Source organism: Grammomys surdaster, unplaced genomic scaffold, assembly GCF_004785775.1.
Source record: "Grammomys surdaster isolate TR1022 unplaced genomic scaffold, NIH_TR_1.0 254, whole genome shotgun sequence".
In the NCBI taxonomy this organism is placed as follows: domain Eukaryota; kingdom Metazoa; phylum Chordata; class Mammalia; order Rodentia; family Muridae; genus Grammomys; species Grammomys surdaster.
The window spans coordinates 1220455-1234667 of record NW_021604695.1 but is presented as its reverse complement, the minus strand read 5'-3'; the positions used below and the strand labels follow the sequence as shown (position 1 = coordinate 1234667).

General features: G+C 43.0%; 1 protein-coding gene and 1 non-coding gene across 3 annotated transcripts in view; both read right to left on the bottom strand.

Moving 5' to 3' along the window:
* The window catches only part of Trpc4ap (transient receptor potential cation channel subfamily C member 4 associated protein), a 66289-nt gene that overhangs the window by 16908 nt on the left and 35168 nt on the right, over positions 1-14213 (bottom strand). For both annotated transcript variants that reach the window (XM_028775274.1, XM_028775275.1), the window contains exons 6-8: positions 12213-12341; positions 7086-7293; positions 1461-1646 (exon numbers count right to left, since the gene is read on the bottom strand). In XM_028775274.1, the coding sequence (XP_028631107.1) occupies positions 1461-1646; positions 7086-7293; positions 12213-12341 (523 nt within the window). The remainder of the gene's footprint in view (positions 1-1460; positions 1647-7085; positions 7294-12212; positions 12342-14213) is intronic.
* On the bottom strand, positions 862-994 carry LOC114627509. Its single transcript, XR_003712373.1, has one exon. It is a non-coding gene; the product is annotated as a small nucleolar RNA SNORA70 (small nucleolar RNA).

Below are 14213 nucleotides of genomic sequence, written 5' to 3'. Positions count from 1 at the left end.
AGCACTATTGTTCTGCAGGACTCTGGGAAGGCACTTTGGGATGGGGGAAGGTACAGAGCAGTGCACACAATGCTGAAAGCAATGAGAGGGGAGGGAAAGGACACAGGCAGCTCCCGTAAACACAGAAAAGGTATGGGGGACAGGAAGTGAGTATGAAATGTTACTTCATACTTTTGATTTGTAATTCTTTAACAGCTGAAGCTGCTGAGCAGTGTTCCTGTGTGTGTGGCCATTGTTTCCTGTTTGGAGAAGTATCTATTTAGATACCTGTCTATGTTCTGAAATTAGTTTTATTATTCATCTGTGAGTGTTCTTTGTATGCTTTGTTATTTAATTCATGTGCATGTTCATGTCTGTGTGAGTATATGTGGGTCCCCATGGAAGCCAGAAGAGGGCTCTGGATCCCTGGGTATCAAATTCAGGTCCTCTAAAAGAATAAGAAGTAGCGTTCTTAACTGCTGAACTATTTCTTCAGCCCTCCCATGGTCTTTTTTTTTTTTTTTCATTTAATTCATCATCTCTTTTTGTCAGTACATGGCATTGAACACAGGGTACTCACACATGCTAAGCAAATCACACCCCTAGGCTTCTTTATTCTATATTCAAGTTCCTTATTGTATACATGGCTTGCAAAACTGTTCTGTGGGTCAGTCCTTTAGTTTCTTGGTGACATTTTTAAGACTTTTATAAACTCTAATCTATCTATGACTAATCTGTTCACTGTGTTTCAGAAGCCATGTCTGTGAAGCCACCTGAAATGTGGTCAGCCAGACTTCCCCTTCCATCTCTATGCACTTCCTATGCTTCCCAAAGGCACCTGCAGACCTGTCTGGAGCCCAACACTGAGATCAGAGACATGAGAACTGTTTCCAGGTCTGTTAGGGCAACCTGTAAGGGTAGCAGGCTACACATACTCACAAAGAGGCCGCTGTGTACAGCCCGTACCTCCAGACCCCCATGACTGGATGAGCCTGGTCTGCTTAATTGGCTGCAGAAGGTGATTATTTTTTCTTTTTAAAAAATTTTTATATCTATATTTGTAAGGTATTAGTCTGTAATTTTCTTTTCTTGTGATCTATTCATCTGGTTTTGGTATAAAGGTAAACCCTGTCTCAAAGAATGAGTTGAGAGGTGTTTGCTTTATGGAAGGCTTACAAAGTATCAGTGTGATTTTCCTTAAATGTTTGGTAGAAATCACCAGTAAAGCCATGTGGCATAGGGTTATTTTGAGGGTCTTTTGCATCCATATTCAATCTCTTTATTATATAATTCAGATTTCTTTATTTCTTCTTTTTAAGAAGCAAAGGGGAACTTATTAAGGTTTTAATAGTGTTCCATGTAGGACTGCATTAAAGAAAAGTCTACTGTAAGTAACTCTTAATTTTCTACAGAAAGGAGACAATATCATCTCTAAGGGGGCCTGGAAAAAACTTATCACTCAGGGGACCCATAGAAAGTACCTTGATTGTGTTCAGACTCTTCATTGGCCACTCGCATCAGGGCATCTAGCACCAGCGCATTGTCTAGCCATGTGTACCACTCCTCCAATTCCTGAAGGAAGCTGGCTGTGCCCGTTGACTCTGACACTTTTCTAGTTGCCAGTTTGCAAAGCCGTTCCACGAAGCCAGGAATGCTGAGAAGAGCAGCTGCAAAGAGAGAGAGAGAGAGAGAAGGACTGTACAAAACAGCTCTACAACCCTGAACCATGAGAGGGATGGTCCCTTTTTTCCTTTTGTTGTGGTTTTCTGCTGTTGAGACAGGGTCTCTGAGGCCTAGACTGGCCTTGAATTTCTGATCCTCTGGCTTCTACCTCCCAAATGCTAGGAATACAGATATATGCTGCCACATCCAGCTAGGAAAGACTCTGCCGTGATGGCAACTAGATCTAGCTCAGAGGTTTAAAAAGTTTGCTCTTTTAGAAGACCTGGGTTCAATTCCCAGCACCACATAGTAGTCCTCAACTATCTGTAATCCAGTTCCAGGGGATATGACACCATCTTCTGGCCTCCTTGGGCACCAGACACCCATGTGGTACACAAACATGTATGTAGGCAAACACCCATATATATAAAATAATAAAAAATAAATAAGTAACCAGGCATGGTAGTACATGCATTTAATCCTAGCACTCTGGAGGTAGAAGCAGGCAGATCTCAATGAGTTCAAGGCAAGCCCGATCTATAGAGTGAGTTCCAGGAGAGCCAGGGCTACATGGTGAAACCGTATTGAAAAACCAAAACCAAATAGTAAATAAATAAACAAACACCAAGCCAAAATAAAATAGCAACTTCAGAAATAAGTTCAATTTTCAGATGTACAGGGAACCTGACTCTAAGTGCGCGCGCGCGTGTGTGTGTGTGTGTGTGTGTGTGTATGTATGTATGTATATGTGTGTATGTGTGTGTGTATATATATATATGTACATATATAACTCAAAATAACTTTATACTTTTAATGTATATTTAAGTTAAAGACTCATTTTTTGGTACATTTTTCGTTAAGATGATAGCCATTCATATAAACAAAAATATCTGTATTAAAAGAATGGAGAGAGCTCAGTTAGTAAAGTGTTTGCTGCACATGCATGAGAATCTGAGTTTGATCTTTAACATCCATATAAAAAGCTGGCTCTCTCAGTGCCAGACCAGCCTAACTGGAAAGCCATAGGCCTGTCTTAGCTAGGGCTTCTATTTCTATGATTAAAAAGCACAACTAAAAGCAAATTGGGGGGAGGGGAATGGTTTATTTCATCTTATACTTCCAGGTCAACAGTCCATAACTGACAAAGTCAGGACAGGAACTGAGCAAGGTAGGAACCTGGAGGCCAGAACTGAAGCAAAGACCATGGGAGAGTGCTTGTACTAGCTTGCTCAGCCATCTTTCTTACACTATCCAGGACTTCAGGCCCAGAGGTTGCACCACCCACAGTGTTCTAGGCCCTTCTCTGTCAGTTAGTAATCACAAAGATGCACCCACAGACTTGCCTACAGGCAATATGGCAGAAGCATTTTCTCAATTGAGGCTTCTCTGCCCATGTGACACTTGCTATGTGATGTTTACAAAAAAAACAGACAAGGTTCCAGATGAAAGATTTTGCCTTAAAACTCAAGCCATTGAGGAACAGCAGCTGAGGATGCCATTTGGCAACCAACACACATGAACACACACACACACACACACACACACACATGAACACACACACACACATCTGTATGAAGATAGTCAATGATGTTCTTTTTGTAATGGTACAAATACAGAGATCTGTCTATCAACAGCAAACTGAGCACATATGCTAAATCCATATAGAATGTAACGGACTCTAAAGTGATGACACACATTTTTATATAAGTCCTCAACAAAGTGGTTTAAGGATAAAAATATAAATTGTTAAACAATATTGTTTAAACTCATTTTTCAAAAATTTAAAGAACAGAAGCAGGGCCAGGCATTCCTAGGCTGCATCAGGCCCTGTGCTCAGTCCTCAGTGCCAAAACAGAAAAGAACAGAAACATACCCTGAGGACTTACAGGGGCTACTGTTTTACTTATGAACAAGACAGAATATAAAAAATTCTTGCCGGGTGGTGGTGGCGCACACCTTTAATTCCAGCACTTTGGAGGCAGAGGCAGGCGGATTTCTGAGTTCGAGGCCAGCCTGGTCTACAGAGTAAGTTCCAGGACAGCCAGGGATACACAGAGAAACTCTATCTCAAAAAAACAACCAAAAACAAAATTCTTCAAAAACTGGGTATGGTGGAAAGAGAGATGGCTTGGTGATTAAGAATGTTTGCTATTCTCTGGAGAACCCAAGTTCAATTCCTAGCACCTACATTGAGGGGCCTATAACTCCAGTTCCAGGGAATCTAATACTCTCTCCCAACTTTGGGAGAAACCGCACATTCATGGCATATACAATACATTTAAAAAATAAAATAAATTCTTTATAAAACCAATGAAAACTGGATGTGAGACCCTACTGCTTGAAGACACCACACTTCCAGTGCAGGTCTTGGGGAAAATGAAACTGGAACTGAGATGAAGTCCTCCTTCGTGCTACCTGGAGTGCCAGAAGGGACCAGACGATGCTATTCAAGCTGCTGTGGGCAGAAGCACTGCCACAGAGTCTTACTTGGCTGTGGATCCTGTATGCTACACTACTGACCAACCAAAAGTGCCCATGGGGTATGAGTGCAGGCTACTAGTTGGGGAATCCACTGCTTTCTAACAGGAGTGAAAGCCTGCTCCACAAAGGAACTGACTCTGTTGGGGCTGTAAGCCTGAGTCAGTCACAGACCACAGTGGGAAAGCTACTGCTGTTGTCTTACTGCATGGACGCGATGTGCTATCAGACTGCTGCCGTCAGCTTTCGTCAGAGAAGCTGCCTGTTGTAGCAGGCAGTGGTAACTGCAGGTCGGTAACTAGCGCAGGTGCTGAGAGCAAATGATGCCTGAGTGCAGTATCACCAACTGGCATCCATACCACACTCTTCAAGGCTCGGGAACATAGAAGAGGGGTAGAAAGAAGGGAAGAGTGAGAGGGAGGAGTGGAAGAAATACATTGTTATCTTTGATGCATAACACTGCCACTGTATTCTGTTTACTAGAGGGAGGCCTGCACACGACTGGTCTGCCAACGGTGTGCCATGGTGGGGAGAGAGCTCATGAGGCCATTCTCCCTCAGGACCAACAGGCAGATAGTACCACTGGTAAGAGAACAAACTCTTGCAAATAAACTTCTAGGATCCCACAAAAACAAAACAAACACAACATCCTAATAAAATACAATTTGTCTCACACACACACACACACACACACACACACACACACACACACACACACGGCAAGGGATTCGCCAGAGTGGGAGGAGAACAACAGAACAGTGAAGGATGGCTGTGATAAACACATTCTACACACGTATGAAAATATCATGATTGAGCTGGGCATGGTACTGCACACCTTGAATCCCAGCACTTGGGAGGCAGAAGCAGGTACATCTCTCTGTAAGCTGGAGGGATAGCCTGGTCTACGTATTAAGTTTCAGCCAGCCATGGATACACAAACCAAAACCAAAACCAAAACCCCACTTTAAATACTTATAATGAAATTCATTAATTTTATGTATGTGAGTACACTGTAGCTGTCTTCGGAACAGGGCATGGAATCCCATTACAGACGGTTGTGAGCCACCAAGTGGTTGCTGGGAATTGAACTCAGGACCTCTGGAAGAGCAGTCAGTGCTCTTAACCACTGAGCCATCTCTCCAGCCCTCATTATTTCATATAATTAATATATATTAATATAACTGAAAAACTACTTAGTATGGTAGTATAGGAGGATCCCATATTTGAGGACAGCCTGGGATACACAACAGAAAACTTGCCTCAAAATAAAAGAAAACGTACGATCTTCAGTTTCTAACATTTTTCTAACAACTGTTTACTAGTAGGAAGAAAAAAGATGAACATTTCCTTTAAGGTGAAATACAAATGGAGTAATTACTCAACACCTGTTTCCTCTAGACCCCATTTCACTCAGAAAATAAGACAAATTCTGATCAATACAAGAGAATGTGATCAACTCTGACAGAAAAAAGACAGGGTTCAAAACCTGGATCTATCTTTCAACCTTTAAAATGAGACTAATAACAGCACATGTTGCTTACATAGAAAGCATCAGATCTCCCTGGAATGACAAGAGAAACCAACAGCAGTGGCTGCCACAGTAAACAGTCCCAACCAGACCAATCCAAGCCAAGGGTACTCTCTCTGCTTTCCAGAGAGGACCAGTGTTCAGTTCCCAGGATCCACATGGTGGTTCATAACCATCTGAAAATCCAGTCCCAAACAATGTAGTCTTCTGCAGGCACCAGGCACACATATGGTACATAGAGACACATATAAGGCAAAACACACACACACACATACAATAAAATAAAAATAAAAAATCTCAGCTACTTAAGTGGCTGAATTGGAGGCCAGTCCAGACTCATACTGAATTCAAGGCTACCCTGAGCAACTGTAAAGAGACCTTTTCTCTAATGGGAGAGGAACTGCTCATTCATCATATGCTTGCTTGGCATACACAAGGCACTGAATTCAATTCCTTACACCACTAAAAAGAAAAATATTAGACTAGATTAGAATAGTGTGTCTTTTTAAAAATAACTCTAAATAGAGTGTTCTAAATCAAACAGCCTAAGAAGCATACAGTAAGAAGTTCTGGCAATACTCCCAACCACTTCCAAGCAGGTGTAAGCATGTAGCAAGCAAATGTGTAGTCTTGTTCACCTCCCCTGTCTTACAGTACAAGTACTAGTCTACAGAGGTCTCCATTGTTTTCATTATGCAGACATCCATAATGTAAGTAGCCTCTCACTGTAGCACCTGAGTTCTTCATGGTCCTTTGTCATCACAATGCTGCAATGACAAACATGGTATACACCATGTCTATAACAAACTTAGAAGGCTAAAACACATGCATTTGTAATTCTCATTATATATATTGGGTTTTTGAACTTCTAGATTCATTAAAAAACCTGACTAGAGCCAATGAACTTTGTCCTGAAACATAGAAAGAATTTAATAGATAAACATGTAACATTTATAGCCTCCAAGTGGACCCCAGAAGCCCTAATACACTGATTGAATATACACGCCAAGAGTCAATTGGTTTAACCAGAGAACATACACAGGCTGGACCTAGGCCTCCCTGCACATACGTAGCAGATGTGCAGCTTGGTCTTCATGTGAGTCCCAAACAGCTGGAGCGGGGCTAGCCCAAAAGCTGTTGCCTGTATGTAGAACATATTCTTCTAGCTGGGCTTTGTCTGGCCTCAGTGGAAAAGGATGTGCCTATCCTCATTGACTTAGGGAATGTGCCCGGGAGGGGGATGGGGGGGGGCTGGGTATCCTCCCCCAATCCGCTCAGGAGAAGGGGAGGGAGGATAGAGAAAGAATTGTGGGAGGAGGTGACTGGGAGGGGGGCAGTGAATAACAACATGAATAAGTAAAATAATGATGATGATAAAAGTGTCAGGTGCTCTAGTAAGAGCCTCAGCTACACTCTGGAAATGCTGAGTGTTCTTTACCTTGGTTGATTTCAGCTGCAGAAGGCCCCAAACTCAAGCTTTTCTTCTGCTGAGCATTTTTGGCAAGAAGCGTGTGCTTGTCATCATTTCCCGTGTCCATCTCTGAAATGGTGACAGCCAGGATCCTGCAGAAGTTAGCAAGCTGCTGCTGATCGAAATTGGATACTAAGGAACTCAGATTGGGAACTTCATCTAGCCGAATCATTTCCTATAGAAGACACAAATAAACAATCCCCATGCTTAATTCCTCAGGAAATTGCGCGTGTTCTCCTGCATCCTCCCATGGGCTCAGCAGTGAGACCACTGAGGTTCAAGTCCCAGCTCGCCAGAGCTCAGTCAAGTTCTGGAATCTCTTGTCCTTCCTTGCTAGTAACGGAACAGAACTCCCTATCTCAGTCAGTGTGGAGGTCTCACCTGTCCTCACCTGTCCTTACTCCTTACCTGTGTTTGGGAAGCACATTTTGCCTCCCTTTAAGAAGATTAGCATTCAAGTTTTACAAATCACAAATCACTATTTGCCCAGAGCTTTGCACATGCCAGGCAAGCACTCTAATAGTTAAGCTACAGTGCCTATTCCTAGATTAATTTTTTTAAAAAGAAATAAAACTTTTCATAGTCAAAGGCCTTTGTAAAGTCCTACAGTTGCCAATCTCCTTTCTCCTCCCAGAAGTAGCCATTATTTTGAACTTGTGTCTGCCTACTCTTCCCAGGTATTTTTCAGTCCTCATAAATACCTCCATTAACCTCCGTAGCACGGGTGTGTGTGTGTGATGTGAATATCCCAGACCCTCCTTGTGACTCCACACTGAGATTTATACACAACTCCAACAAGCAGCCCTAGTTCAATTCTTTTTCCTCGCTTTATCGCATGGTGTTCTGTTCCCCTCTGTACATGTGGGTGAACTGTAAGGTCTCACTTCAACTGCAGAGAGCATGCTGGTAGGTGCTCCTTGTGTACATGTATACAGTATAGAACTTCCCTTCCTGACTTTATCAGACCTACTTCCAAAGTTTTAAAATTAATGCTTATGATAACTTTTAACAGGTGGTCTATAGCATGTAAAGGAATTTTCCTTCTGTTCCTAGCTGCATGATTTCAGACCTGTGACAGGTTCATACATGGAGAATCAGGAGCTTAGGAGTGCTACTGAACGGAGTGGGACACTGAAGAGATCCTTAGTAACTCATGGGAGAAAGGTATAAAAAGCCGGAGTTGCATGCCACCCAGTCGCTCTTCACAGTCTGTGCTGCTATTTGCTGTGAGGTGGCACAGCCACTCAGGCCGTGCTGTGTGAAAATTTGAGGCTCCTGAACTGTAAGCCAAATCAACTTATTACTTCCTGAAGAGTCCATGTCAGGTGTTTTTTTTTTTTTTTTACTAATATAACCTGACTAATGCATGCTTGCTTGCTTGCTTTCTTCCTTCCTTCCTTTCTTTCTTTCTTTCTTAAAAAGCTTTTTCTTTCTTCTTTAACGTTTCTTTCTGGCCTGGAGAGACGGCTCACTGGTTAAGAGCACTGACTGCGCTCCCACAGGACCCAGTCAGTTACCAGCAGGCATATAGCAGGTCACAACTCTAACTCCAGCTCTAGCGGATCTAATCCCTTTTTCTGGCCTCTGCAGAAAATACCCATACAAGTAAAATAAATACATAAAAACTCCTGTTCACAATCTTCACATCTGTATATATGTTCCATGAGCTTTTCTTGTTTTAAATCAGCAAACAGTCCACAGAAAGCACCTGCTTCCTCTCTCCCTCCAGTTCATTTAACTTCACTAGCCTGAGTATTTTTCTATCACTGCACAGAAACTTGTCATTATTTGTCCTGAATCTATTTCCCAAATAATCTGACACTATGCTGGGAGGGGTAGGCCTTACCTTTTCTTTAGAACCCTACTGCACAGCACCTGGCAGCAAGAAGCTTAGTGACTGTACCAAACAAGCCAATGATTGCTGCCATGGTGATGAAGGGAGTGGTCAGTACACACTGACGTCAGTACTCTCTTACCATCACATTGTTTCAGCTCCTGCAGCGCCAGCCCATCTAACTCAGGGGAAGACTCTTAGCTCCTCCTCCTTCTCGCCCTGTCCAACCCAGGGTGTGGGTCCAAAACCAGGTCCCACCACCCCATACCCACTTTTTATTGTTGCTTATGAGATGGGGTATTCCACTGCAACTTAGGCTGGTTTAAAACAATGTAGCCTATGTTGGCTTTAGATTTCTAGTAGGTAATCCCCCTGTATGTAACCACTGCTATGAGCTGTCTATTACTTTATAATTAGTTTTTTTTTTAATTATATGAAATGACATGCCGCCTACAGTGCTGTGCAGCTGGCTTCATCACAGTCACTTCCGCTCAGCTGTGCTTTTACCCACAGCACCAGTCACTGTGTGAAGAGACATGGGTCATGGGCTTGCTTTTAAGTTTTCTGCTCTGAAAGAGTGACATCCTAAGTGTTGTTACTTGATGCCCAGAGAAGCCTTTCTAGGGCATTAGCTGCTAAAGAATTCTGATTGACCAGTAAGATGTATGTTTTCCATCACAACCCAATAAATATGTATGGGGATGTCTTCAAACGGTATCTTTGCATAACAGGCTTGGGTCTGCTCCACCGAGCTGACAGACAGACAGGCCTTCTGGGTTGACTCTAGTGCTCTCGTTTCTCCTGCTTTTGCACGTATGCATAGACATTCTCACAAGTTGGTGCAAGGTGCATGTGGTGGCCAGAGGCTGAGGTCAGATCTCTGCCTGCTCTCAGTTTACCTTGTTTATTGAAGCATGGAGCTGCTTCCCCCGTCTATGCCTTCTGAGGTAGGATTAAACATGGGCCACTCAGACCACTTGGTTTTTATGTGAGGATCCAAACTCCAGTTCTCACACTTACACAAGTGCTTTATCCCCCAAGCCATTCCCCCGCCCCCTAGTGCTTTCACATCCTTTAGGATATTTGTCTAGCCAGGTGTGGTGGCGCATGCCTTTAATCTCAGCACTCAGAAGGCAGAGGCAGGCAGATCTCTGAATTCCAGGCCAGCCTGGTCTACAGTGAGTTCCATGACAGCTGGGGCTGCATGGAGAAACCTAGCCTCTAAAAACAAGCAAACAAAAACAAAACAAAACAAAAGAAACAGAAGAAAAAAACCAAAAAACTTTTTTCTAATTACATTTTATATAATTGTGTGTGTGTGTGTGTGTATATACACACACACACACACATATATATGTAATTGGGTGTACATGTGTGTATAAAAGTGTGTGCATATGGACTTGTGTATGTGTGTATATATGTGGTGTGTGTGCATGCGTGTGTGTATATATACACATATACATATTCCTTCTCCTATGTTTCCCAGAGACTGAACTCAGGTTCTCAAGCTTGGTGATAGGTGCCTGTACTTGTTAGGTCCTCTCTGGCTGCATGTTTTCACTTCTGGGATCATTTACCTACAGTATGCTGAGGCACAAGCTACACTGTCTCGGCCCCTGGGGCAGTGCTTTTCTGGTGCTGGCACGCAGCATGCACATGTTCAGTTATTCCCACTCCACAGTCTCTAAGATGTGTTCTCACCACACGGTATTAGGTCTGCATTTCCTGACTTTCAGTGAAGCCAAACATCAATTCATGGCTCATCTATTTCTCCTTTGTGAAATGCCCGTTCATATCACTGCTCATTTGTTAACTAGGCTGTATCTTTTTCAGGTTGATTTGTAGGAATTTTTGATGAATTCTGAATATGAATCCTGTTTGCTGCATGAATTGCAGGACCTTTTCACCTTAGTTACACATGTTACATGAAGGTACCTACAAAGTGTGGTCGAACCTATCACCTATGTGGGTTACACAGACAGGAATGAGAGGCCTGAGGGACCAGGTGGGCAAAGCTGGGAAGGAGCAATCCCTGTCTGCTACTCAAACTGCCAGGGAGCACGGGGTTCCTGCGCTGACAGCTGCTCTCACACACACTGGATCCAGCACATGATTCTTGGGAAATAACAAAGACATTTTATCAAAGAGCACAAAGGGACTGTCTGGGGACTGGACACATTGGGAATATGTTCCCACAGACAATGGGACACTTGTGGTGCTTCTGCCTGGGTAACAGCAGGCAAGGCCTAAGTGAAAGCTGGGTAACAGTGTGTGGGTGCTCTCCTTTCTGCAACAGCAATCGCCAGACTACGCAGCAATAACAAGAAATCTGCTAATCCAAAATCAACAGGGAGGCACGGTGAGGAGCAGGAAAGTGAACGCGAGAGCCCACAAGCCTCTGTCCTAAGTTTAGCATAGTGTATATGGGTGTATTTTTAGAAGTCTACGAATTAAGAGAAAACTTTAATGTTTTCATCTTTTTGTTGCTATTTTTTTTGAGACAAAATCTCACTCTTGCCTTGATAACCTTAAACATGTAATGAGCTACGGACTAAGTGTCATGGTAGTGCACACCTTTAATCCCAGCAGTCAGGAGGCAGAGGCAGGGGGATCTCTTGAGTTCCAGGCCAGCCTGGTCTACAGAATGAGTTCCAAAACAGTCAGTGCTACACAAAGTAGTGCTACACAGTGTTGTTTTACCTTGTAAAACAACAACAAAAAAAACAGAAAAGAAATAGCAGGATTTCACAGTTTACACTGATATCTTATGTTAAGGCAATTAGCCAACTTGAGCTGAAGGCTGGTAAGAAAATATAAAAGTCGATTAAATAAGCAAGGGCCGAACATTACCACTAGAGGGAACACACACTACAAGATAAAGTTCAAGCACAGAGAGCAGTCGCCAGTACATTCAACAGTAAAGCATGGTAAAAACAACTTGTTCCACTAAAGTTACTGAAGAGCAAGTTTATCTTAGCTTGCTCTAAGGAAAACTAAACATGACACTAAACTCACCACATCAACGTGAAGTTTGTGTTTCAGACTCTCTGACTTAATCTATATGTGTACTTCTGTTTCACAGCCATTAAAACCCACAGGCATAAGGAGCATAACCTAACTTTATTTCTTAACCTCCCACCTATCTAAGAACAAACAACTTAACACTAGGGCATGGAAGAGCTTCTTTGAAAGGAGCCATGTCTAATTAACGAGGCTCAACAATCCAGTACCCAAGACTCCTACAGCAGAACACAGCTTACCTTCTTAACACCCAAAATGTCTTCGATGAGAGTTGCTGTTTGTAAGAACGTCTTCTTACTTGTCATCAGTGTGAACAGAAAAATCACAAAGTCATTCTTTTCTGCCAAACGCTTTGTTACTCCTTCCGTCTGTCACAGGGAGAAGGGAGAAAAGGCAGAATAGCTTGTGACCATAACACAAAGCACTATTCCAGATGCAGAAAGTAATCCCAACTTGGAAAACTAGCATGAGCCAACAAATCTGGGAAGTCATGTATACTGTGGGGAATATGTGTAAGAGGATTCCCAGCCCTAGGACCATACCACAGGGAGCCCAGTTGGGAGCTAGGAATGAGAAAAGAATCAGGAGGCAATGAGCAGCTTCAGACGGCTTATAACATCTAAGTCTCTGATAGCCCCACTTAGAGAATCAACCAGTATCATCCAGACAAGCCCACTGACTAATGTGAGCACAGGCAGGAGTGTGAGGTCATGCGTCCTAAGAGGGGTATGCAAGGATTCTGCAGGCTCACCTCAACCTGAGCATGCTCACTGTCTAAACATGACCACTGAAGGTCAGAACTGAGCTCGGATTCCATCCAGGTGACCCCTGAACCTCCATGCCTTCACCTGTACATGGTGCTCTCCTAAGTCTGGGAGGATTCCAGTGAGGGAGAGCAGTAAACCCTGCCTATACAGGAAGCCTCTCTCATTTAGCAACTATCCTTGAGCACTGATCTTGGAGTAACCAACAGGCTGTAAGTTTTCTTTGTTATCAACTGACTCACGCTTCTGACTGACACTCAATGGTCCTTCAAGTGGGCAAACAGTATCTGCCAGGGACAATCTTTCAGAGACTTACCTCGGGTCAGGTCAGGCTGGATGACTCGCAGTTAACACTACTGCACACAGAGGGCTTCCTACTTCTACCACCTGAAGAGTACACTGCCCACAAAGTGCCTATCTGCCAGTACCATTTAGAACACAGGGACAAGATGAGTGTCTGCTAGTAGACATGTATAAATAAAGTATGCCTGCCCTACATTATGGGATAAGCCATAAGAAAAATAACATAGCTATTCTTTTTGCCTTTTGAGGAATAAAAAGGCTTGTTCTGAAATGCTTCTACATAAAACAGCATACAAGTCTTGTTTGTATTTGCAGCAGATTGTTGGTAGTTGTTTAATCTGGCTAACACATGTGATTTACACCCTGTATCTTATCTACAGTTACCATTTTCTTTAGTCAAGAATATGCTTTGGGGCCAGTAACATGATGGGTAAAGACACTTGCCACCAGACTCGACAACCCCAATTTTATCCTTGAACTCACATGGTGGAAGGAGAGAAGTGCCCCCCTCAACAAGTTGATCTCTGACTTACACACACACACACACACACACACACACACACACACACACACACACACTTTGTCAAAGACAGGAACAGGCAAGCCTACCAACTCATTCATCCAGATGATTCTCCTTCTCAGTGAAAGCATCCCTAGCCCACTCTAAACACATGTACTTTTCCTTCTCTGAAGCCTCAAAGTACCTGGTCGTCTCCTGTCTCCATCCTTCACCATACATGCCCTCCAGAGCTGTCTTGTAACACAGGTACTCTTATTACTTATCGACACATCTCTGCTATCTACAGTAAACCTAGAACATGGACAGTATTTAAAGACTAGAATAAAAAACAAGGATAATGAAGGAAATAAAAGAACTAGCTAGGAAATAACCTCAAATCTCAGATTCAAGAGTTTGTTTTTTAAGCCAGTGAATGGGTATTCCAAACAAAGAGAACTTTATAATCAGTGAGATGTGTCAATCAAATTTAATTTTCAAAATGAAGGGATTGATGAAAATGTGCTGAGAGTCTCGTTGGGCTAGAACTGAACAAGTAATGTAGGCTGGCCAGGCAGCAGACCTGGCACCCGCCTGCCTTGCCTCCTTGCACTGGGATTCCAGGCAAGCAGCACATCTGCTTTGTTACTTGGGATCAAAGTGGGGTCCCTACGCTT